Below are 24731 nucleotides of genomic sequence, written 5' to 3' on the forward strand. Positions count from 1 at the left end.
AACTAGTCAAACAAAACGGTGGTTGTCTGACTAGCCACTTGAGCCGTCAGCTTCTGATGGACGGGAGTCTCACTAATATAAACAACACCTGCTTGTTGTTAAATCGACCAGACAGTCTATCAAGATGACTTCTGGCAGTAGGTACCATTGAAGAAATTAATGAGAGATGGACTGAGGGAGGAGAAATTAGGTGACTGCTTTTAAAAATGATGGAATAAGTGTCCTATTACTAATTAATTAATTTAATCTCAAAGTGAGGTCCAAACAAAGTGGTTTTTCTCCACTTTGACAAAGTTAAGATGTCTGGCTGACTTGTACAGAGCAGCTATTGATAAAGAGTGTCTGGGTTGTTCCTCCTTCCACAAGTGAAATGTCTTTGATATTTTACATGAGCTTATGTGGGGAGGTTTTTAAGCATTTCAGCCAAAATTGTTCCAGTGAAAAACACATCAGTTACTTTTCTAAATAGCCTGAGAAACACTCTAGGAATTTAACGAATCCTGTCTTAACCTCCAAAACATACTGTATGTGTTATTTAAGCAATGGAAAGTTAGTGTTGGGGAGTCATTCAGTTCAGTATCATACTATCTGACACAGCATCTTATCACAAGGGTTTGTGTCTAGTGTTTGACAAATCCATTGGGCCGATTTAATTGTGGCATGTATACCACAAAAAGGTCCATTTAACGTGGCATAAATAAATTTCCAGAGGAATCACAGTCATGGGAAACAGTTTATTGCGTCATTAAACATTAAGAACTTTTTTATGTTTGAAACTAACTGAAACAAACATTTAAAAGTATGAATCACTACCACTAATCACCAAGGATTGAAAGTTCTGAAAGAAGCTGAAAGTTAGCTACTTCAAACAAATGTGGAGAAAACAAGACGCACGCTGATTATCATGACAACAGCAAAGTTAAAGATCTAATGTTGCATTTCGTTTTGAAACTGAATTTAGTTGTTGCTGTGTAAAATCTGCGTTGTGATGAAATAAAGTAATTCTAATTCACAATGTAATGGTAGTAGCGTCAGATCAGGGACTTGGAAGAAAGAGGCAGGGTTTAAGTGGGCAAAATTATTTAGTCATATCATTAGTTTAAGTGTAAGACTGAGTTATAATATTTTGATTAAACCTTATTAGGTCCAAAAAATGAAAATTGTTCACACAATAAGATCAGATTTAGAAAATAGAGTTTCAGGTGAATTTCCATTTCATGAAATCATTTTAACCTTTTAACCTTTTTCTTTGACTTTTTTCTCTTTCTCAGCTTGTCGATCTGGCACATATAAACCCAAAGCAGTTTCTGGAGGTGTGAGTACCTGCCTTCCTTGCCCTGACCTTCATCACACATCCAGACCTGGGAGTACAGATGTATCAGACTGTGTGTGTACAGAAGGCTACAGACCACACAACAACACATGCCAAGGTGCTGATCTATCTGCTTTATATCTATAAACATACATCTGCTAACATTTCTGTTTATAGGTATGTGTCTGTATGCGTGCTCTTTTCAAACAATAAATGTAATCCTCTAACTCTCCTGCTCTCTTGTTGTCCCTACTGCAGCGGTGGTCTGTCCGGTTCTCTCTCCTCCAGAGAATGGCTTCTTCATCCAGAATGTGTGTAATAATCAGTTTAACTCTGCATGTGGGGTGCGCTGTATCACAGGCTTTGACCTGCAGGGAGACAGAATCAGACTCTGTCAGCCAGACGGGACCTGGTCAGGAGTTCAGCCCAGCTGCAGAGGTAAGACACACCTGGGGTTTTTTTTCTTTTTCTTTCGTTAGCTTGCCCACTGCCTGCTCTTGTGTGCTATTTTTTGCCTCTAATTCCATCTAAGCGGAAAACATATTGGTTTTATTGTCAGTTTATGTGTTACAGAATTGGAAGCTCAAAGGGCCTTTAGTCACCCCATATGTTTCATCATCCCCAGAAACACTAATATACTGCAGCCTTTGAGTATGTATGCATGTGTGCAGAGGGGCTCATAAAGCCATTTCTCTGCCTGTCGGCCTGCAGCGCTCTGAGTTCATGTGTATTTAGATAGCTGGAAAGTAAACTTTAATGCTTTGCCAACTATGTGAGTGCTTACACACTTGAACAAATGAAAACAATATGTATATGCACCTACACACACAAACCAAAACACACACTCAGACAGATGTATGCAAGTTGACCTGTTAAGAGTTCCCTTTTCTTGTGACCTCAGGCCTGAAATAATATTTTGGTTTTTCTTTGTTTGGAAATAAATTACAGGTTTCAAAGTCCTAACCACAGACTTAGCTACCAGCCACCCTCTTCTCAAGCATTTTCTCTTTTGCTCTTAAAATCTCTCTTCTTGTCTAGTCTGTCCATCTTTTGCATTTTTTTCCCTCACAGCTGTCCATTTTAGCTCAGTGTCATTCCATGGAATCATTGGTCCAAGTTGGTCCAATACAGCAAAGTTTTAATAACATAGGACCAAACCTTCTGTGCGATGCTCTAACCCCTGTCTGGTGTGTGTGGTATTTTCCCATAGTTCGCTCTTGCCCAGATCTCTCTCCTCCGCGTTATGGGGTACTGAACTGCAGTGAGCGGACCGCCCCCTATAGGCTGGAGTGTTTGGTGCGCTGTGAACAGGGCTATAGGCTGCAGGGTAGAGCCAGACTCACCTGTCTGGCCAACTCGCAGTGGAGTGGACCACAGCCCCGTTGTGGCGGTAAGATCGTGGCTCTTTGTGTGTGTATGTGTTTATATAGGGATAAATTGGCTGCAAATTAAAAGAAAAAGTACAGCTTCGTGCAAATAGCTCAATCAGCGTTTCAACCGAAAGAAAGACGTTAAATAAAATAGTTTGTGAACAATATCACCTAGCATTGTGTTTACCTCAGTTATCCAGTGTTCATAATTTGTTATTTATCTATAAAAACACTAGAGGGAGCTTAATTACAGTTTATTATATATGTTTAAATAAATCTGTCATGAAGACAAGTTTTTATGAAAACTACCTTATGTGCATTTGAGTTGTATACAAACGTTTTTATTTGAGTCTGATTATTTCTGAAAATAAAAACTGTCTTTAAGACTCATCGTTATGCCAAATTAAAACTGTAATCACATATATTTTTGTGTTGTCAGCTACAAAAAGTCAGCTGTGGCAGCCACTTAGCCAGGTTTTACCCACAAACCATAAATTAGAACACTTACTGAAAGATGAAATATTTCATTTGTTTACCTCTATGTCATGTGTAGGTTATTTTAGAAAGGAACATGTAAAAGATGAATTAAAGAGAATCAATAAATTACGATTAAGTTATTGCTCTTATGTGAATAATTTGCAATCATTTCATCAATAAAAAAGTAACTGTAGTCTGATTATGAGTATTTTGAAATGTAATTTAATCTAATTACGAGTAGCTAGTTTTTAGAATCTGATTATGTAACCAGATTACATGTAATCAGTTACTACCCAGCTCGGCCTACAGACACCTTATGGTTGGCTTCCCTTATAAAAGCAAAAGGCATCTGTGAGCATGGCAAGTCAAAATACTTTTATTAGCTTTTAACAACTTGCTTCTTGAGTAACTGTATGTTTTTTATCTGTCCATCCCTCTGCCCACACGGAAATAACCTATATAAACATATATGTTTTAATATAGGTTTTGATATATGTTTTTAATATATGTGACATATATAAAATTGGCCGTTTTCCTATAATATATGTACATATATGTACATATATGTACACATATATGCGTACATGTACCTATGTAGGTACATATATGCATGTATATATATGTGTGCATATATGCACCTATATGTTTACCTATATATTAGTAAAATTATTAAAATTCATAGCTGCTAGACAACATAAATAAAAGCCCAAAATGTCGAAATTTACATTTACATGTACATATAGGGCTTATATGTGGATATAAAGAAGCAATACAGGAGACCTATATGGCCTTTATATGCACATATATGCACCTCAATTTTGCCTATATGTGGCATATATACGCATATATACTGCATATAGGTTTCATATATGCGCATATATCCTCATATAGGTTCTTTCCATGTGGGTGCCTACTGTCAGTGAGCATTGCTTTGCTTTTCTCGATTTCTTCGATGTTTGTAGTTGGATCGTTTGGCATGATTTTCCAGCAATGCCTTTGGCCCGTTTAAGTTGTATGACATGTTTTCTTGTCTTCACTGTAATTCTTTCACTTGATTTCTTTCTGTGCTCATCATTCTCTCTCACTTTGGCAGTATAGTATGATCCAGATGTCAGAGTGAAAATCATTTGTTTGTGCGAGTGTGCGTGTGTTGAGGTTTTTTCCAAGAATGTCAAGCATTGTGGTCAACAACCGCTCTTACATTTCCCTTTCTGAAGATATTTTTGCACGCTCTCTCTCACTCTCTCATTCTTTTGATTTATCTTTGTGAAAAATGCTTGTTGTTTATGTTTTACTGTGTTTCCTTTTCTTTCTCTCTTTCTAAGAGGTGCGCTGTCCTCCGATTGTTACTTTGAAGCATATCAGTTTGTCACCCACTGCCTGTGGGGAGAATGAGGTCAGGACCGGAGCGTCTTGTCAGTTAACCTGTCCCCGTGGTTACAGTCTCATCGGTAACTCTGTAGTCAGATGTCTGCCTTCTGGAAACTGGAGTGACAATCTACATAAAGCAACCTGTACAGGTGATTTATTTTCGGTTTGTGTTTATAATGACAAACAATATTATGTTTTGCATGAAACCTCCCTGTTTGTTCAGCTGTGAAATGATGTGTTGCAGTGGGACATATGTGCTGCCACAGTAAAACAGGTGCATTAAATTTGATGCTGCAAAACCTTAAGATGATGAAGAACAGAATAAGTGGAAGATCATCAAACAAAGTTGCACCATTGTGTAAAACTAAAGAGCTCAAGATCATAAAACATCAAAACATCCCCTCCAAGCTGGAACCAACCAAAGGATCAATTAGTTTTGGCCTTCACTTCTGAACCTCTAAGATTTACTGATGAGAGGAGAGATTGTGTTTTCTGTATTTATGTGAGTTTATGGCTCATCAGTGTCTATAGAGATTATGGCAGAAGACAGAGTGTTTGCATCTGATCCAGGAAGTATTTGTTTAGCTTGGAGGGACATCAGAGGCTGTGCGATTAATAACCTCTACTCCAAGCTGGATCTAATATTAATAGTAGTCAATAGCTGTCAACACAGCAACACCAACAAATGCTCTGTGCACATAGCCTTAACATGATTCTAGAATCGTATCATTAAAGGAATAGACATATGGGTTTGGAACAATGTGAGGGTGAGGAAATCATGACAGAACTTTCATTTTTGTTCTCTTTTGGCCCTATTACTGTACCAGTGAAGTATTTGTTTGGCTTGGATAGAGAGTGCAGACTACGTGATTAGCATGTTATACTCTGAGCTGCATGTGATAATGATACACCTCTGTAAATCGATCATATCACTGCAACACCGACTACTTCTCAACATGAATCTAGACTCGCGTCATCAAACAGAGAGTTCACCCAAGAATCATTTATTCACCCTCATGTTTTAAGCATTTTTGTCTTTATTTTCCAAGTAAAAATATCTAAACAGTAAACATTTTTATTTAATTTATTAAAAATTTTTTGAAAAGGGACCATGTACAATTTTAACACAAATAGCCAATGGCTGGTTTTCATACGCGATCCCTTGGCAGGTAATCATAATCACAAATAAACATAAAAACAAAACAACTAACACATACAATACATTAATACTTATACACATCCTATCAGAGCCAAAAAAAACAGTAAAGATAACGTTCAGTTAGACCACAACCGTGTCAGTGTTTACAGATTTGAGTTGATTTTAAATATGATTTTAGTTTTAATTTAAGCATGTCATTAGATGTCTTCTGGTAGAGTGTTCCAGTGAATAATAGCTTTCACTGAGAAAGACGATAACCCAAAGACAGAATGATGAAAAGGAACAACACAATCACTAGTAGATGTTGATCTAGTAGATCAAGTAAATGCAAAAAATCACGAAGTATAGAAGGGGCCAACTATTTAAAATTTTATATATCATACACAAATGTGGTGAAATTGGTTAGGCTTTTTGTCCAGAGTTTTTAAAGTTTAATAACAGTTTCTCCTGCTTGACCCCAAAATGTCATTAACATTAACAAATTTCTTCTCGAGTAACTGTATGTTTTTTGGATTTTGCCACTGACAAGATGGGCTTTTTTTCTCCTATGCTGTAGATATGCAAACATTTTTTAAAAAAATCTGTGCTGTATGACTGGCTTTTTGCCAAACTTAAACACATCAGAAAAAGAAAAAGTATATATATATATATATATATATATATATATTTCATAAAAGAAAATAACTCTTACAGGTTTGGAACAACATGAGGATGAGTAAATGGCAAGTTTTCATTTTTGCATGAAACTGATGGAAAAATTTAAAAACCTACATAGTAGTGACCTACTTCTTTGTAGTGAAAACAGATTCATGAAGGGACTACAAGCTGTACAGGCTAAAACAATAATAACGGCTCTATTTGACCCTATGGACCACCAGGGTTTTTCAAACCACAGTTTTCCCTTCAGAAAACATTTGTAATGCGCCTCCAATCCAATTATCAAAAAAGCTTTGTGCTTTGTTACTTCTGAAATAAAACCTCAGCTTTCAAATCCTGTACATTTTATCACAAAATTCAAACAATAAATGCAGTTTTGACAATCTTAAATGTGGCACGACAGATAACTGTAGCAGCTTCAGTTCAAGTTCCACTCCAAAAGGGATGACTTTTTACATTACAGATGTTTTACATGGAGCTTAAGATTAAAGATGAGATAGCTAGAGGTAATGAGTGACATCATAATGGCATGTTTAGATCAGTAATTGGATCAGTAATTGGTAATTGGTAATTGGTAATTGGTAGGGGGAAGTCGTGGCCTAATGGTTAGAGAGTCGGACTCGTAATCGAAAGGTTGCGAGTTCGAGCCCCCGGCCGGCAGGAATTGTAGGTGGGGGGAGGGAATGTCCAGCGCTCTCTCCACCCTCAATAACATGACTGAGGTGCCCTTGAGCAACACACACACACCGAACTCCGTGTGTGTGTGTGTGTGTGTGTGTGTGTGTGTGTGTGTGTGTGTGTGTGTGTGTGTGTGTGTGTGTGTGTGTGTGTGTGTGTGTGTGTGTGTGTGTGTGTGTGTGTGTGTGTGTGTGTGCATTTGTTCACTACTCACTGCTGTGTGTGTGCACTTGGATGGGTTAAACGCAGAGCACCAATTTCGAGTATGGGTCACCATACTTGACAATATGTCACGACTTTACTTTAATGGGGTTGACGTTATGGAGACTTTCGAGCCCTGAACTGATTTTCTCCTCTGTAGATATAGAGCCTCCATGGATTCAGTGTCCTGGTGATGTCATCACGGAGACAGATGAACATCAGAGGTCAGCTAACATCAGTTTGAGTGCACCCATGCTTGGGGACAATTCTGGAGATGAGGTGAGTTTTACATCTGCTCTTTAATTTTTTTATTTTCCTTTTTGAATCAGAGGCACAGGTTTTGTATATTTGTTTTAAAATTAGGCTTTGCCTTTCTTCCTCAGGTTGTGGTGCAGGTGACCCCTGTTCTAAACCCCATGCAGCCTTTCCCTATAGGAACTGAGCTCATAACATACACAGCAACCGACCGCACAGGAAATAAGGCCAACTGCTCTTTCACTGTTACTGTAGTTGGTGAGGTTGGATTCCATCTACAGCTGATAGTAATTTACGTGGTCTTATTTAAGTGTTATGTTTTTTCCAAAGCACTATAATATATAATTTTTTGCCTTTTGGAGTATAATTACTTTGTTCTATACTACGTTCTCTTAGATACGGAGCCACCCTTGATTGACAGGTGTCGATCTCCACCCACCGTTAAAGCCACTGGGGAAAAAACTGCAGTATACTGGGAAGAACCTCAGTTTTCAGACAATTCTGGTAAATACAAGTTTAATTTATAAGAGCGTGAAAAAGACAAAAAAGTGTTTAAAACTGCAATAAGCAGAATTTAAAGCTGGCAAATGATATTATCAGTCACTCCTTTAAATAGGAGAAAGGGTACTCATGAATATAAATTAGGTCGTACTCAAATAATTTAACATGATCTTTTACTCTATTTTAATAAATATAGACAGCAAATAGAGGAACAATGTCAATTGTTAGTCCATGTATATATTTTATTTTTATATTCAGATAAAATAGTGAACAGGTCCAGGAAATTGTAGGCCTTACTGGAATGATCTTGAATCTGGTGCGTGAAAAAATGAATCTTCAGGTATTGACGTTTGGTAGAATCATCACTGAGATGTCGATTCAGGACACCTGTGGAGGTTGAATGAACTTTTAGTAGCTGCAAGGAATGGAAATGGTTTGATTTATGAACATTTTAAGAACTCTGGGAAGGAAATGTTTTCCTACAAAAAATATTTATTGATTTGGCACCTTAAGCAGTTGTAAAGATTGGAGTCAGGAAATTGGTCTTGGACAGGTAAAATGACTTTAGTTTTATACTATAGCTGCAAATACAGTGAACAAAGAAAGAAATGAAGTTTATGATACAGTGATTATAGAGTACAGAGTTAACCACAGTTGTTGTGCTAGAATAAAACAAAATAAGAAAACTTAAGATAAATAATTTGTACACACAATTTAATTTGTGCAACTGCACATGCACTGCAGATTCCGCAAGATAATTCAGTTTGCTCTTAACCAGTTCAGATGTGAATACACAGACACACACACACTTTTCCAGAGAGAAGTTCCAGGGCTATTCCAAACTGTCTGACAAATGTCTGGGTCTGCCGGGTTCTGGAGGGAGTTTTGTCTGTACTAAATATAAACCAGCGTCAGGGTGTGGGCATGGAAAAACAAAACATTCTGACGTTGGGGTAGTGTGGTGTGACGTCGACAAGCAGCCTCAGTGTGGTCACAAAACCTTATTTTAGTAGATATTTGTATGAAGGTTTCATTACAGTTGTGGCTACTGATATGTGCATGCAAATAAGCATGTGTGTCTTTGAGTGTGTGGAATGTAGATGATCCTTGAAAGACTCTATTGTCTGACCGCAGTGTAGCACCCTTAGTTCTGTGTCATTAAACAATCTAGCAATTACTCTCCTCTGGCACCAAGGCCTATTATTCCCAGGCCTCATGAGGAGCAGTACAGTAGCATAGCACCCTTTGTAGGACTTTGTGGTTGACCAGAGCGAGTCCTTGTGGAGCTCCACATTGCTCCCTGTGGTAATGTCTATGAAAGTACCTGTTACATCATTGGCTAATGCCAGATTGCACAACTAAAGCGATCAGTCTGCGATATTGCAAACAGATGCAGGCGTATATACACTACATGGCCAGGCCAATAGTATGTGCACACCCCCCTCTAATTAACGGGTTTAGCTATTCTAGTAATTCTAGTGAAGATAAATATAAATACTACACCACACAGTGACATTCTAGGGAATTGTGTGCTTCCAAATTTGTTGCAACAATTTGGGGGCAAGACACTTTTATGCTCGAGCATGATGATACACTAGTGCACAGAGCAAAGTCTGCAGAAGAACTGATAACTGAGTCTGGTGTGTAAGAACTTCTCTGGCCTGCACAAAGCCCAGACCTGGCCTCAACTGAACACCTTTGGGATGAATTGGACACGCTTTTGTATGAATGGGAACAAATTCTGCAGCCATGTTCCAGCGCCTAGTAGAAAGTCTTCCCAGAACTCTGTAAGTGGTTATAGCTGCAAAGAGAGAGATTAATACAGATCTTGTTGATTCTTTTTTTTTTTTTGCAAATTAAATATACAGGCACATATTGATTTTATATAACATTACATGAGGTGTTCACTACTGTACCAAAGTTTGGGGTCAGTAAGATGTTTAAATGTTTTTGAATAAAGTATTTTATGCTCAACAATGCAGTAAAAATGATATTGTGAAATTGTTTTCTTATTTAATATATTTTAAAATGCAATTTATTCCTGTGATGGCAAAACTGAATTTTACCATCCATTACACTAGTCTAATGTCACTTGATCCTTCAGAAATCATTCTAATATGCTGCTGATTGAAAACCTGTTGCTGTTGATCAATTTAATGCATCTGTTCTGAATAAAAGCATTTAAAAAAAATGTTTATCTTACTGGCCCTAAACTTTTGAATGGTTGTAGAATAGTGTGCTGCTTCCTAGCCTGTATTAAGTCATTTATTTGTTTAATTTTCCTTCTCAGGAGCCTATCTGAATATCTCTAGTACTCACTCATCTGGAAATGTATTTCCTGTTGGAGAAACTTTAGTGTACTACAGAGCCACAGACCCTTCTGGAAACAACCGTACCTGTGAACTCATCGTTACCGTACAAGGTACTGTATGTTTGCATGGACGTTGCATGGACTGTCTCATTGTTGATTAATTAAGAAATGTCATTCCACACAGCATGCTTTATTTTCTTAAGAAATAAAGTACTCTGCTGTAATCTGACTTTGAATCTGTCTAGCCAGTTAAGCTAAATGCTGTGATTTTTTTTTTCCAGATTACACTGTTCCTATTTAAAAAAACTAATTAATTCAGTGGTGCTAAAGGCTGTTTCTAACCTCAGGTTCAACCTGCGAGAAGCCATTCGTGCCAGTGAATGGGGATTTCTCTTGTGCCAAGACAGAGGAGGGAACAAACTGCTCTCTGATATGCAGACAGGGTTACAGTCTCACCCAGGATGCCGTGCACAGTTACCTTTGTGCCAATAATGGAATCTGGGAGCCGCCCCGCTCACCAGACAGACCTGATTGCTCCCGTGAGTATTGCTTCACTCTTGCTCAACATTTGTCTTTCATTTTTGCTCTAATGCTCGTATTTTCCACTTACAGATTCAGACATACTGTCTTAGACACTGCACAGACAATATTTTTGTGCTTCTCTTTGAGTTTCTGTATGTGTCTCCTATGTATCTCTCATTTACAGTGAATAGAATTGCAAACAATGGCTTTAAGCCCTTTGAGATGCTGTTTAAAGCATCCCGCTGTGATGACCTTGACTTGCTAAAGTCTATCACTGGAGAGTTTTCAACTGTTCTTAAAGATATGGTGAGATCTGACATGCAAGTATATAGACATGTACATGTACTGTGGCCACATGACTTGAATTATATCTTGTTATCCCTCATTGTTTTTTTTCTTCTTTTAATTTTTTTTTTAATAATCATAATCCCATAGGTCCCTAAAATCTGCGGTGGAGATGATGTTACCTGCAAACTGGAAATTAATTTACCTGGGCAGTGTCTGGAGTATAACTATGATTATCCAAATGGATTTGCTATTGGTAAATAACGGCATGCCTTTTCAATAGGCTGTTTTATTATTGTATTTGGTAATTGAAATAAAGCTGAAATGACATAAAATAATATTAAACAAATTTTTTTTTAAATAAATGTAAATTGAAGATTGATAGATTAATTACTAATTGAAATGAAAATAGAATAGATAAAATATATAAAATATTGCCCCCCCCCCCCACATGAGCACTTTTTTAAAACAATTGAACTATTTATTTTTTCTTACATTTATTTTTACATTATTTTCTTATAGATTAAATTTGTCATTAACTGTCATTTCTTTTTTCTTCTCCTCAGGTCCTGGAGGATGGGGCAGTAATTGGGGCTCTCAGAATGGCCAGGACTATGCATATTTTGACACTGGTTTTGCCCCAGAGCACCACTTGCAGCAAGATGGTTCATCACAGTATGGCTATCACATGAGGACCAAACGCCATCGTAAAATCACTGGCCCTACCAGAGAGCAAAAGATACAAATCCATTTCAACATCACAGGTAGAGAAATACCAACTATTAGGCTAACTAGTTAGGCCCTGTGCGTAATTAAAAATTAGTTTTACATCCAAAGTTGCAACTTCTCCCAACACCATTCCTTTTTCCCAGCAAGCATCCCACTGCCCTTGTCGAGGAATGACTCGGCGGAAATAGTCAATCAAAGACGTTTGCTGAGGGCACTTGAGCAGCTGACCAATCGGCTTAAGCGGACACTGAGCAAGCAACCGTTCTCTACCTTCCATGTGTCGTCAGAGATGATTGTAGCGGACCCCAAATCCTTGGAAAGTAAAAAAAAAGCGACGCTGTACTGCCGGTCAGGGTCTGTTCTCAAAGGAAGGGTGTGTGGTGAGTTTAAAAATTAAATGCATTCAATGAAAACCACAAGATGCATTCAAAAGGGTACATCTGATATAGATTCCTGAGTAAAAATGCATTTAAGTGTTTTTGGGTTAGGGCGAAGAGCTGCAAACATTTAGTTTGCTGCAAATTTGCCACAAATGAACTGCAAGTTTACCATGGAAAAAAAATCAGTTTTGCAAGGTGCCAGCCAGTCGCATATGAATTGATAACTTTTTAACCTCCTTGTTGGTTTTGACCCATAGTGCAATGCCCAGTAGGGACGTACTTCTCCCTGGAATATGGCGAGTGTGAGAGCTGCTGGAGAGGGTCGTATCAGGATGAGGAGGGGCAGATGGAGTGTAAATCATGCCCAGATGGCTTCTCCACTCCGTACCTCCATTCACGCAGTCTGGCAGAGTGCAAAGGTAATCAGTAAGCTTGATTTATTGATCTAAAATGACGTGTCTGTATGTTTGTTCATAAATCGACTCATCACTCCATTTCATTTAAGTAGAAAACTGCTTATACTGTAGATGGGATCTCTAAGTGTGTCTCTGTGATTGTGTGTGTGCATACCTGCATGTGTGTGCATGTTTCCAGCGCAGTGCCAGCCTGGCAGCTCGTCATTAACCGGGTTGGAGACCTGTGAGTCCTGTCCTTTAGGGGAATACCAGCCAGATTTCGGCTCTCAGGCCTGTCTACCCTGCCCTCCCACCACGACCACTGTCAATAGAGGGGCTCTGGATGTCAACGAGTGCGGTGGTGAGATGTAACAACTGAAGAATTATTACAAAAACACACCTAAGAAATACTTAAACATATAAGATAAACATAAAAGCTAGATTTATTAGAAAATTACCATTTGGTTTCTCTTTCTCTCTATCTTTCCAGTACCATGTTCTGCAGGTCATTTCTCCCGGACAGGTCTTGTTCCGTGTTACCCATGTCCCAGAGATTATTACCAGCCTGAGGATGGCCGTTCCTACTGCCTTTCTTGCCCCTTCTATGGTACCACCACAATAGCAGGGGCCAAGGCTATCCAGCAGTGCTCCAGTATGTTTTTTACATTTATTCTAGTCATTTTATTTCCCTTTGTTTTCCTGCCATTCAGTGCACTACCTTTCAATTTTGTGTCTTGTGCTCACCAAAGCTTTTATTTAACTGAACAAAAATACAGTAAAAAAAAAAGTTGTATCGTAAAATTTATCACAATTTAAAATAGCAATTTTCTATTTTAATTTATTCCTGTGATGGCAAAGCTGAATTTTCAGCAGCCATTACTCCAGTCTTTGCATGATCCTTCAGAAATCATTCTAATATGCTGGCTTGGTGCTTAAGAAACATTTCTTATTATTATCAGTTTTGAAAATGGTTGTATTGCTTAATATTTTAGGAGTCTTCGATGAATAGTAAGTTAAAAAGAATAGCATTCATTTGAAGTAGAAATCCATTGTAACATTATAAATGTCTTTACTGTCACTTCCGATCAATTTAATGTGTCCTTGCTGAATAAAAGTATTAAGTTCTTTAAAAATCTTAGTGGCCCCAAGCTTTTGAATGGTAGTGTATGTGTCCAGATCTGATGCTGGGTATGAATAGTTTATGCACATAATTTCTGCGTCACCAGTGGGACCAGTAACCAGAATTTCAAAAATAATGGTTGTTTCCACTCGTCAATTCTCTGCTAAGCAGCTTATTATAAGTAGGCTTGGTAAGTGGAAGCATTTTAACATAAATAAATGTCACGCTTCACCTTTAATGTGATATGAAGTGATGCTTGTGCAAGACCATGGTGTGTAGAAGGTTTCTTAATTCATTCATCAATGGAATATATATCATTTTCAGACTTTGGGTAGGTGTATGAACGATTTGCAATGAGAATCCAATGCACATAATGGAATCTGATTCTCTGTACACGCAGGAAAAAAGTGCCTCAGTGTGGAAAAGATGAGGATGATGAATGCCTTTGGAAAATGTTTTCCAGTTTTGACAGCAGAAATTCTCCTCTTTCACATCTTTTTTATGCGTGTGTTGTGCTTATTCTGTCCGTTTCATTTTCTCATTTCTGTCTCCTCCTTGTATTTTTTTCCCTCTTTTCTCTTGGTCTGACTCAGGTTTTGGCTCTAGTTTCCTGCCTAAAGAGGAAAGTGCAACTTCAGCGCCAGAAGTTGTTGTGAGAAAGGATTATCAAGCCAGTAGCCAGGTGAGTCGTCTTCTCAATCTCAGTAGTTGTTACCCAAATCCTTTAAATTAATCTTTGAAATGTGTTTTTTGTATGTTGGGATCACGTATAGTGACCCTAAAAAGAATGTGGACCTATAAATGTATATATGCCGTTGCATTAAATACTAAATAGCAATGAAAGATAGCACAAACAACATTTCACAAAAGTATTGGATCATGTTCCTAATTTAAGGATCATTTGCATGAATTTGACATCATGAAGCCACTTATAGTTTTTACTTTAGTTAAAATATTACTAAAGAAAGTTATTTTATTATTTAGTTTGAAGTTGCCAATTACTTAGCTGTTTTTGAAATGAAATTCATGAACTGACATTCAGATATGTTTTTGGTAAATAGTTGGTGTCACAGTACCCCCTGGGGGCTGAAGTAAAATAGCTGAAAATGTAGTTCTTTTCTCTGCCGCAGATGTTCCATGAATGTCTCCTGAATCCGTGTCAAAACCAAGGCACTTGTGAGGAAGTCGGCGTTGGATATATATGCACCTGTCTTCCAGGATTCACAGGTTTGGCATGTTCTGTTGCCATAACTCACTAGTAACATTGAAAAACCAGCTGTTAAGTTCAGTCGGCTTATGGAAAACAACTTTCTAACCTTTATAGTTGCCCTATGTACTATTTTCTCATACTTTCTGTAGTTGTATGTACGGCAATGTGTTTCAAATTGTTTTTGGGACAACTCAGTTGAGCAAACGAAAATTTGTTTTATTAATTCAGTTAGTCTGGTAATATACTATACAACTTTGATAGATTTACCTCAGTCTCTGTGGTTGAGATGAATCACTGCCCAATTTTTTCCCATTTTCCTCATTCATTGCCTTACAGGAGCCAAGTGTGAGAGCGACATTGATGAATGTGATTCTATTCCTTGTCAAAATGGTGGCTTGTGCAGAGATGGCATGGGAGATTTCCAGTGTCAGTGTCAGCCTGGGTTTGTAGGTAAGAGAAAGTGACATCAGCTCAGCTTCACACTGGGGAATCCCAATGTAACTGTAAAAGCCGAGTTCTACGATTGAAATGTTTGAGGCAATTAAACCCCAAATCCAAAATTCCTCTCTGTTGAGGGTTCTGAAACTTTCCTTTAGTCTAACCATTGTGATGGATTTAGCTGTCTCTGAATCTCTTGAGTCTGGCAGTGGAACTACACAAGCTCTCATTCTCAGAACCTTACAGCACTTTTTCCATTTGGGCCATTGTCTCTCCTATTTAAAACGTGGCCGTGATTTAGCATGTGGCTGCCCTAGATATGGAGAATTGAATTGAAGTGTTTTTGTTATTTTTCAACTGTGTGTGTGTGTGTGTGTGTGCATGTGTGTGTGTGTGTGTGTGTGTGTGCATGTCTGGGGTGTTTTGTTTTAGGTGGCAAGGGGCAAAAATCGAAAAGAAAATAATTGAAAGTACGAAGACAAAACAAAATAAATATAATGAAATATGATCTCAAACCATGTGTAAACTGCTTAATTTTTTAAAGTAATAATATTCAACGTTAGCCAAGTTTCCATCCACTTTTTGTGCTGTTCTGTTATTGACGAAGTAAAAATGCCTAAAAAAGTTAGCAAAGTAATTTTCCTTTTTTACTGATAAAAATGTGCATAATGACATAATCATTAAAAAAAAAACTTAAGTTTTAATAAATAGTATGGTAATATCAATTCTAATATGAATATTCAAGTACTGGTTGCTTGTTGATTGTCACCAGTGTGAGGTAAAATGATATTCCATATGTTTCTGTGTGTGTCTTGTGTTATATTCTGTCTCTGGAAGGCTTGATGTGTGAGGCAGAGGTGAACGAGTGCAGCTCTTCTCCATGTTTGAATGAAGGACTCTGTGTGGATGAAGTGAATCACTTTACATGTAGCTGTCCAGATGGTTTCACAGGTCAGCACCTCACCTCTGCTACACCTGTTCACACACATCTAATGTCATTTATAGTATAGTACATTAAACTGGAAGTTCTTAAATTGTAGCACACCGATCGAGTAACAAGGACTATCTTTGTCATTTAGGTCCACGTTGTGAGTTGGAAATAAATGAGTGTGCTTCCAGCCCATGTCAAAACGGAGGTGTCTGTAAAGATCTGGAGGGTGGGTATTTCTGTACATGTCCTCAGGGCTTCACTGGCGACAACTGTGAGGTTGATGTTGATGAGTGCTTCAGCGTACCCTGTCTGAATGGAGGAACATGTGTGGATGCTGTCAATGATTTCAGGTTAGTGAGGAAGACTTTGTAGAAACTGTTTAAGCATATGCATTAGGAGGATGATTATAATACGTTGTATATATTACAACTGACATATGATACATAACAGACTTTGTCTCACATTTGCGATCAGGTGTGAATGTGTGAATGGATACAGAGGCAGACTATGCGAGGTGGATGTAGATGACTGTGATCCAAATTTGTGTTTGAATGGCGCGACCTGCGTGGATGGAGTGGCCACTTTCACATGCCGATGCCCTCCTGGGTTCAACGGAACCAGGTGTGAGACAGGTATAGAGGGAAAGAGATGAAAAAAATCATGGAAAATCATCATCATAGAGAGAAGTTTTACAAAGGCATGTTAGAGACAGTCTTTGTGTCACTTTAATTGAGATTTAATTAAGATACATTCCCAGAAACGTTCCTAGCAGCACATAAAATGATTCAGTAGACTGTTCATTTTCACCTCCTGTTATAGAGAATATATTTTCATAGAAGTTTTCAGATAAAGTTTGATCTACTGTGACAACAAACTGTAATTTTTCACAACCAAACTTCCTCCCCAGTTAAAAAACGTCATTTATTAGAATTAAGCTACAAAAATATTTGCTTTGAACTTCTGCATCTTTCTGACATCAGATAGATGAATGTTAGCAAAAAGAAAATCATTTAGAATTTATTTTTATAAATATAATTGTAATTTTTAAATATGTATTATTTATTTGAGGTAAAACCTAATTGACATTACAAGTTAACTACAAATATACTGATAAAAAATAATATTATGAAAGTTAAGATAATTAATATGACCCCTTGATAATTAAATATTATCTGCTGTCTTTTCCTTTTTATTCAAACAGAAATGCCCTACTCTTTTGATCTGAAGTTTGAAGTTTCTGGTATCCATGGTTATGTGATGATGGATGGTCACATGCCATCACTTACACAGATCACATGTACATTTTGGATGAGGTCATCAGACACTGTTAATTATGGGACTCCCATCTCTTACGCGGTGGATGGAAGTGACAATGCCTTCCTCCTCATTGACTATAATGGGTGAGAGCTTTATTTAAAAGTAGCAAAATTTGCATTTGCATAACTAAATACATTCTATGATCTGTTAAACATTATGCAAGTACATTTTACTTACACCTCACTCTTGTTTATCCGTCACTCTTATTTTTTTTTACATTCTCCTCTTTTCCTCTTCCCTTTTGTTTCTCTCTTACTTTCAGGTGGGTCTTGTACATTAATGGCAAGGAACGGATCACTGACTGCCCAGCAGTAAATGATGGCCTCTGGCACCATATTGGTGTATCATGGCGCAGCAAGGATGGTGATTGGAGAGTTTATATCGATGGGATCCCTTCAGATGGTGGGAAAGGATTATCCGTTGGCACTACCATACCAGGTTGACCGTTTTTACCTAACAAAGAATTCAAACAAACTGCCAGTTCATAAAGGCACTATTATTGCTTATGGTGCTTCAAAGAGAATGTGTGTCCCGAAACTGAAATGTTTGCTCTATACTTACTTTAAACAGGAGGGGGTGCTCTGGTACTTGGACAGGATCAGGACCAGAGGGGAGATGGCTTCAACCCAGTGGAGTCCTTTGTGGGCACTCTTAGCCAGCTTAATGTATGGAACTATGTTTTAACACCACAGCAGGTAACAGTTTATACACATTCCTTATTCTTACTCTTAAGTTAACAGAGTACACTGAGTTCACTGAGACCGAAAAAATGAAAAAGTTTATATTTCTACTATTCTCAGATCAAGTCTCTGGCCAGTAGCTGTCCACGTGATCTACAGAAAGGGAACGTGTTTGCATGGCCTGACTTCTTAGGAGGAGTCACAGGCCGAGTAAAGACCAGCAGCAAGAGCGTTTTCTGTGCTGGTAAGAATCAAGTCAAGTCATATATTATTATTATTCAACCATTGCATGGGGGAACAAAACACTGCTGTCTTTGTAGTGAATTTTCCATAACATTTCTAATTTTAGGAGACTAACTACCACATAGTAACAACAGTACTCATATTTTTATCAAATGTTATCAAATGTATCATTATATGTACCAACCTAACGCATATAAATCATTATAAACTTTGAGACTAATGGATCATAAATCAGTGACATAAGTATGTTTTTATGTACTGGTGAGAAAGTGTAACATTTATTGTCCACTGCTTGGTCTTTGTTAGACTGCCCCCTGGTGGATGGTTCTGTTCCTCAACTGCGCTCATCAACTAAAGCTGTGAGTCCGGGCTCTAAGGTGCAGTTCTCTTGCAGTCCCGGGTTCTATCTGGTGGGGGAGCCAGTGCAGCAGTGCCTAAACAGAGGCCAGTGGAGCCATGCAGAGCCAATATGTGAACGTGAGTGATGTGAATGCACAGATATGCAACAGAGGACACACAAAAGCATACGCTGGTTGTTTAAAAAACCAGACGTTCAAAATGACCATTACAGCCACATTTACAATAATATACTTACACTGTACTGATGTACAATCATACAACTTAAATTTAACATTTTTAAATGTAGATAAACACATGCTATAACACAAATAGATGAATAGTTTGTGCACATACTCACATGTACTCCATATACTCACAATGTAGACATTACCCAGTACTATGACCATCATTGATCTGTACCAAGGCCTTTCTCTTTATCTGTAGGTGTGGAGTGTGGTCCTCCGCCTGACCTAGATCATGGGCAGTATCAAGGAGAGGATTTCTATGCTGGAAGTACAGTGCTTTATCAATGTAAACCAGGGTTCTACTTGCTAGGGGAGAGTAAGGTGTTGTGTACCAACAATGGTAAATGGATTGGCAACCCACCTGCATGTCTAGGTAAGATACACAGCAAATCAGGGAAAGAACCTGAGAGAAGCTTTCAATAGACAATAGGTCTGTATCCGAGTTTATCAAGCATCACTATACACAGGTGCACCTGGAACTTAGAATGTCATTTTACATTTTGTTTGTCCTTGTTGTGTTGGGTTTGTGCTCATATAACAGATGTGGACGAATGTTCTCTGGGCTCTGAATGTGATGAGCATGCTAGCTGTCAAAACACGGATGGCTCTCATATATGCACCTGCATACTTCCTTACAGTGGAGATGGAAGAAACTGTACAGGTAACACAATCTCCTAAACTAGACATTTATAGTTTCCATAGGTTGCAGATGACTGCGCTTACCTCCCACACAGTAGCATGTTTGTTAACTAAAAAAATTTTTTTTTTTTTATTCTAACTAGAGCCGGTAAAATGTAAAGATCCAGGTGTTCCTGAGTTTGGGCACCGTGAGGGCAGTAATTTCATCATGGACAGTGAGGTGGTCTTTTCCTGTAAGGAAGGCTATGAATTGATCGGCTCATCCCATCTATCCTGCACAGAAGAAGGAAATTGGAAGGGAGATGTCCCATACTGCAAAGGTAGGCCTAGCTTCCAGATCTCTTTATTGGAGCTGTTCTTTGCCTGCATGGTCCGTTCAACATTTGGGGTTAGTATGATTGTTTTGAAAGAAATTAATAGTTTTATTCAGATAATTACTATTAAAATGAAGTATCACGGTTTCCACAAATTGTTTTCAACATTAATAATAAAAGAAGAAGAAATGTTACTTGAGCCCCAAATCAGCATATTGGAATGATTTCTGAAGGATCAAGTGACACTGAAGACTGGAGTAATGGCTGCTAAAAATTCAGCTTTTCCATCACAGTGTAACACCAAACCAGCAGAGGGAGCCCTCACCCGAGTACCGACTGCACGCCGCTCTCTCTGCTTCTTCTATTGACACTTCCTGTTTGGTGATTTTATAAGCCGGATACTGAGCACATGGCAGATTGCAAAGTATTGCCAGTTTACCTGCCTTACCGAGCGTTTACCATTGTTGTTTTCTGACTGACCTACTGTGTATTACTCTGCCTGATTATTCCGACTTCTGATTTCCTGGATTTGCCCCTTTGCTCTGTTTTACTGATTGGACGGATGTTTGTGTTTAAGCCCTCTGCCTGCCTCCTGACTCTCGTCTTTTGGATTGCCCCTGTATTGGTAAACGGATTCAACTGTTACACTGGTTTTGACACTTTGGCTGACTTTACGTTTCTGTCTACTGCTAATCCTTTTAATAAACTTCTGCAAATGGATTCCAGTTGTGCCTCAGCGCTATCCTTACAGAATACTTCGCCAACGATGAATCCAGCAGAAGTTTCAAATTTGCAGATGGCGTTTGCTTACCAAAGTGAATTGTTAAAGGGCTACCAGGAACAACTCGTTAATCTTCAGTCAGTCAATGAACACCTGACTCTGACAGATGCACTTTCCAGGCGGTACAATCCATATCCTGAGAGCTCATCCCCAGAACCTATCCTTCCTTCCTGCGTAGTCATAGCTCCTGTAACCTGGGATATTATGGAGGAGCTACAAAGAGCCCAACAGAATGAACCAATTCCAAATAACTGCCCCCCCAAACAAACAATACGTCCCTCGTGACATGCGGCCATGTGTCATGCAATGGGTCCACACTTCTATCAGCACGGGTCATCCTGGGATCTCTCGTACCCTCCACCTCGTACAAAACTCCTTCTGGTGGCCATCCATGACCAAAGATATCACCACTTATGTAAAAGCTTGTCAAGTCTGTGCACAATCCAAGACACCCAAGGAATTACCATCTGGTCTCCTCCACCCACTTCCCATACCACAACATCCCTGGTCTCACCTCTCCATTGACTTTGTAACCGACCTACCCCCCTCCGATGGCTTTACTACTATAATGGTTATCATCGACCGATTTTCAAAGTCCTTCCCGGCTAATTCCCCTAAAGGGTCTGCCCACATCTATGGAAACAGCGCTAGCTTTGTTTAACCACGTCTTCCGAGTTTATGGCCTACCAGAGGATATCGTCAGCGACCGAGGCACCCAATTTACATCCTAAATTTGGAGAGCGTTCTGCAAACACCTTGATATCAATGTGAGTCTCACGTCAGGGTACCACCCACAATCTAACGGTCAGGTGGAACGCCTCAACCAAGAAATTGGCAGGTACTTGCGTACCTACTGCAGCTGCGTACAACACAGATGGTCAGAATTCCTACCTTGGGTGGAATATGCCCAGAACTCCCTAACTCACTCTTCTACAGGTCTAACCCCCTTTCAGTGCGTCCTGGGGTTTCAACCCCCCTTGTTCCCGTGGTCTGGTGAACCTTCTTCGGTCCCTGCTGTGGACGAGTGGATACAGCGTAGTGAGAGGGTGTGGGACAGCACTCACGTCCGACCTCCAGCGAGCTGTACGAACACAAGAGTTCCAGGCAAACAGGCGACGGCGTCCACACCCTCCCTACCAACCAGGACAACGGGTCTGGCTCTCCACGAGGGACATCAAGTTGCGGCTGCCCAGCAGGAAGCTCAGCCCTAGGTATGTTGGCCCTTTTAAGATTCTCAAACGTATTAATGTGGTCACTTACCAGCTATAGCTTCCTACTAACTATTGGATCTTTCCTTCCTTTCATGTTTCCCTCCTCTAAACGGTCCACCCGGATGCTGACCCCGGGGCCGAAATCCTAGAGCAACCACCACCCTTGGACATTGATGGGAACCCCGCTTACAAGGTGAACATGTTGCTGGATTCAAGGAGGAGAAGAGGTCAGCTCCAATATATGGTGGACTGGGAGGGCTATGGGCCTGAGGAGAGGTCCTGGGTAGCCACCCGTGACATTCTGGATCCCTCTCTTATTGAGGTATTTCACAGAGCCAGACCCGATCGACCAGCACCCAGACCACGGGGACGGCCACGTAGAGCCCCAGGAGGTGCTCCTGGGGGGGGGGGGGGGGGTTCTGTAACACCAAACCAGCAGAGGGAGCCCTCACCCGAGTACCGGCTGTACGCCGCTCTCTCTGCTTCTATTGACACTTCCTGTTTGGTGACTTTATAAGCCGGATACTGAGCACATGGCAGATTGCAAAGTATTGCCAGTTTACCTGCCTTACCGAGCGTTTACCATTGTTGTTTTCTGACTGACCTACTGTGTATTACTCTGCCTGATTATTCCGACTTCTGATTTCTTGGATTTGCCCCTTTGCTCTGTTTTACTGATTGGACGGATGTTTGTGTTTAAGCCCTCTGCCTGCCTCCTGACTCTCGTCTTTTGGATTGCCCCTGTATTGGTAAACGGATTCAACTGTTACACTGGTTTTGACACTTTGGCTGACTTTACGTTTCTGTCTACTGCTAATCCTTTTAATAAACTTCTGCAAATGGATTCCAGTTCTGCCTCAGCGCTATCCTTACAGAATACTTCGCCAACGATGAATCCAGCAGAAGTTTCAAATTTGCAGACGGCGTTTGCTTACCAAAGTGAACTGTTAAAGGTCTACCAGGAACCAGTTCTTCCTCCGTGAGCATCTTTACACACAGGAATTAATTACATTTTTAACTAAAATAAGAAAACGGTTATTTTAAATTGTAATAATATTTCCCAGCTTAAATGTTTTAAGTGTATTTTTGATCAAATAAAAGCAGCCTTCCTGCGCAAAAGAGACTTATAAAAAAATCTTACCAACCCCAAACATTTGAATGGTAGTGTAGCAAATAATAAAACAAAGCTAGCATAAATAACAATTACTTGCACACAATTCTTGATTTATTCTTCAGTAAAATCAAAGGAGTCAAGCTCATACTAATGGAAATATAACGTAAATATTTCTGTCGAAATATGCTGAATGTTAATGGGTAATAGAAACAAACAAGCTTGTCTTGGGATCCAAATGGTTGTAGTCTTCTGTGCAAATGTAATCCAACCGCCCCTACACACAAATTGTTTCTCCCTACACACAAATTGTTTCTCAATGGGAAACTGGCTTGATTATGGAGACATAAAATGTCTGTACATATATAGGTACCTAATCTGATTTAAAAAAATTATCAGCTTTGTTCAGTCCATGTTACTGGAACAATTTAGCATTTTATAATGCCAGCAGACCAAGCATGATCCTGAACCTCTGCCAGCAGCTTTTATGAAGCTTTTATACCTTGTCATCTCACATTACTGTATGTCAATTAGAGTTACATGTATTTTGTTTTGGCGGATTCCCAATACACTTTGGATGCATTGCAGTGATGACGATAATTACTGTCTGAAGTCTGCACTTCACTGAAAACCCTGAGCATAAGCTATTTCTAATGATTTCCACCAACAGCCCTTTCCTGTGCTCATCCCACTCTCCCTGAATATGGAATCATGAAAGGGTCAAACTTCACATACGGAAGCAAGGTGACTTTCAGGTATCACTGTCACTGTTAGATGTAGAGTCAGTTTCTAAAAGTATTGTATAGTGAATTTTAAAAGACCTGTTTAAACATGAGAGAGACTACTTTTAATAACATAATGGGAAATAATATTTTAGTGCGTTTGTGTGTTAATAATCTTTTCATTTTCTGTTCTGCTGCAGTTGTGAGAAGGGCTATGTCCCTCAGGAGCCAATAGAAAGCCAGTGTCAATCTGATTTGAAGTGGAGCAGAGAGCCCCATGTTTGTCAGCCTGTTATCTGTGGTGAGCCCCCAGTGGTGGATTATGCTGAGTATGCCCTCAACGGGAAAGTGTACCTCTCCACACTAACCTACACCTGCATAGAAGGATATAGGTAAAGTCCGATACATTTTCATCGCTGACTTTATGAAAAGTGTAGCAGGAACAGTATATGACATTGGGGCGTCAACCTTTTTTGTCATGAAATGAGACTTTTAATGTTCCTAGTTAATCACTATGCCAATGTTGGCACATGTGCATTAGGTTTCCGATCCCTGGTATAAACAGGAAAACATTTACAAATGGTATGGTTTGTTCTTATGCAATCTAGATGTCACAGAATGTATTGACTTTCCTGTTTTTTTGGTGTAAAGATTGCAGGGTGCCATGGAACTGAAGTGTGAATCATCAGGAGAGTGGGCATCTCCTCCCCCCGTGTGTGCCAGAGTGGACTGTGGCAAACCTCCTCCTTTGAAGGATGCTGTGATTAAGGGCAACAACTTTAGACTGGGTAGCAGGATCATCTATGTTTGCAAAGAGGGGTAATTAA

At 39.2% G+C, this 24731-nt stretch overlaps 1 protein-coding gene across 4 annotated transcripts in view; it reads left to right on the plus strand.

Moving 5' to 3' along the window:
- LOC306870790 (sushi, von Willebrand factor type A, EGF and pentraxin domain-containing protein 1) overlaps nt 1–24731 on the plus strand; it is a 71207-nt gene that overhangs the window by 30513 nt on the left and 15963 nt on the right. For all 4 annotated transcript variants that reach the window (XM_079418204.1, XM_079418206.1, XM_079418205.1 and 1 more), the window contains exons 4-36: nt 1272–1430; nt 1571–1750; nt 2523–2702; nt 4485–4679; nt 7386–7504; nt 7609–7738; nt 7877–7984; nt 10272–10403; nt 10640–10831; nt 10999–11120; nt 11250–11355; nt 11666–11863; nt 11972–12208; nt 12466–12627; nt 12803–12964; nt 13094–13255; nt 14317–14405; nt 14854–14950; nt 15270–15383; nt 16209–16322; nt 16451–16652; nt 16777–16934; nt 17504–17702; nt 17882–18057; nt 18190–18314; nt 18420–18543; nt 18849–19019; nt 19326–19499; nt 19668–19787; nt 19909–20085; nt 23853–23937; nt 24105–24296; nt 24556–24723. In XM_079418204.1, the coding sequence (XP_079274330.1) occupies nt 1272–1430; nt 1571–1750; nt 2523–2702; nt 4485–4679; nt 7386–7504; nt 7609–7738; nt 7877–7984; nt 10272–10403; nt 10640–10831; nt 10999–11120; nt 11250–11355; nt 11666–11863; nt 11972–12208; nt 12466–12627; nt 12803–12964; nt 13094–13255; nt 14317–14405; nt 14854–14950; nt 15270–15383; nt 16209–16322; nt 16451–16652; nt 16777–16934; nt 17504–17702; nt 17882–18057; nt 18190–18314; nt 18420–18543; nt 18849–19019; nt 19326–19499; nt 19668–19787; nt 19909–20085; nt 23853–23937; nt 24105–24296; nt 24556–24723 (5029 nt within the window). The remainder of the gene's footprint in view (nt 1–1271; nt 1431–1570; nt 1751–2522; nt 2703–4484; nt 4680–7385; nt 7505–7608; nt 7739–7876; nt 7985–10271; nt 10404–10639; nt 10832–10998; nt 11121–11249; nt 11356–11665; nt 11864–11971; nt 12209–12465; nt 12628–12802; nt 12965–13093; nt 13256–14316; nt 14406–14853; nt 14951–15269; nt 15384–16208; nt 16323–16450; nt 16653–16776; nt 16935–17503; nt 17703–17881; nt 18058–18189; nt 18315–18419; nt 18544–18848; nt 19020–19325; nt 19500–19667; nt 19788–19908; nt 20086–23852; nt 23938–24104; nt 24297–24555; nt 24724–24731) is intronic.

Source organism: Barbus barbus (genome assembly GCF_936440315.1).
Source record: "Barbus barbus genome assembly, chromosome: 1".
In the NCBI taxonomy this organism is placed as follows: Eukaryota; Metazoa; Chordata; class Actinopteri; order Cypriniformes; family Cyprinidae; genus Barbus; species Barbus barbus.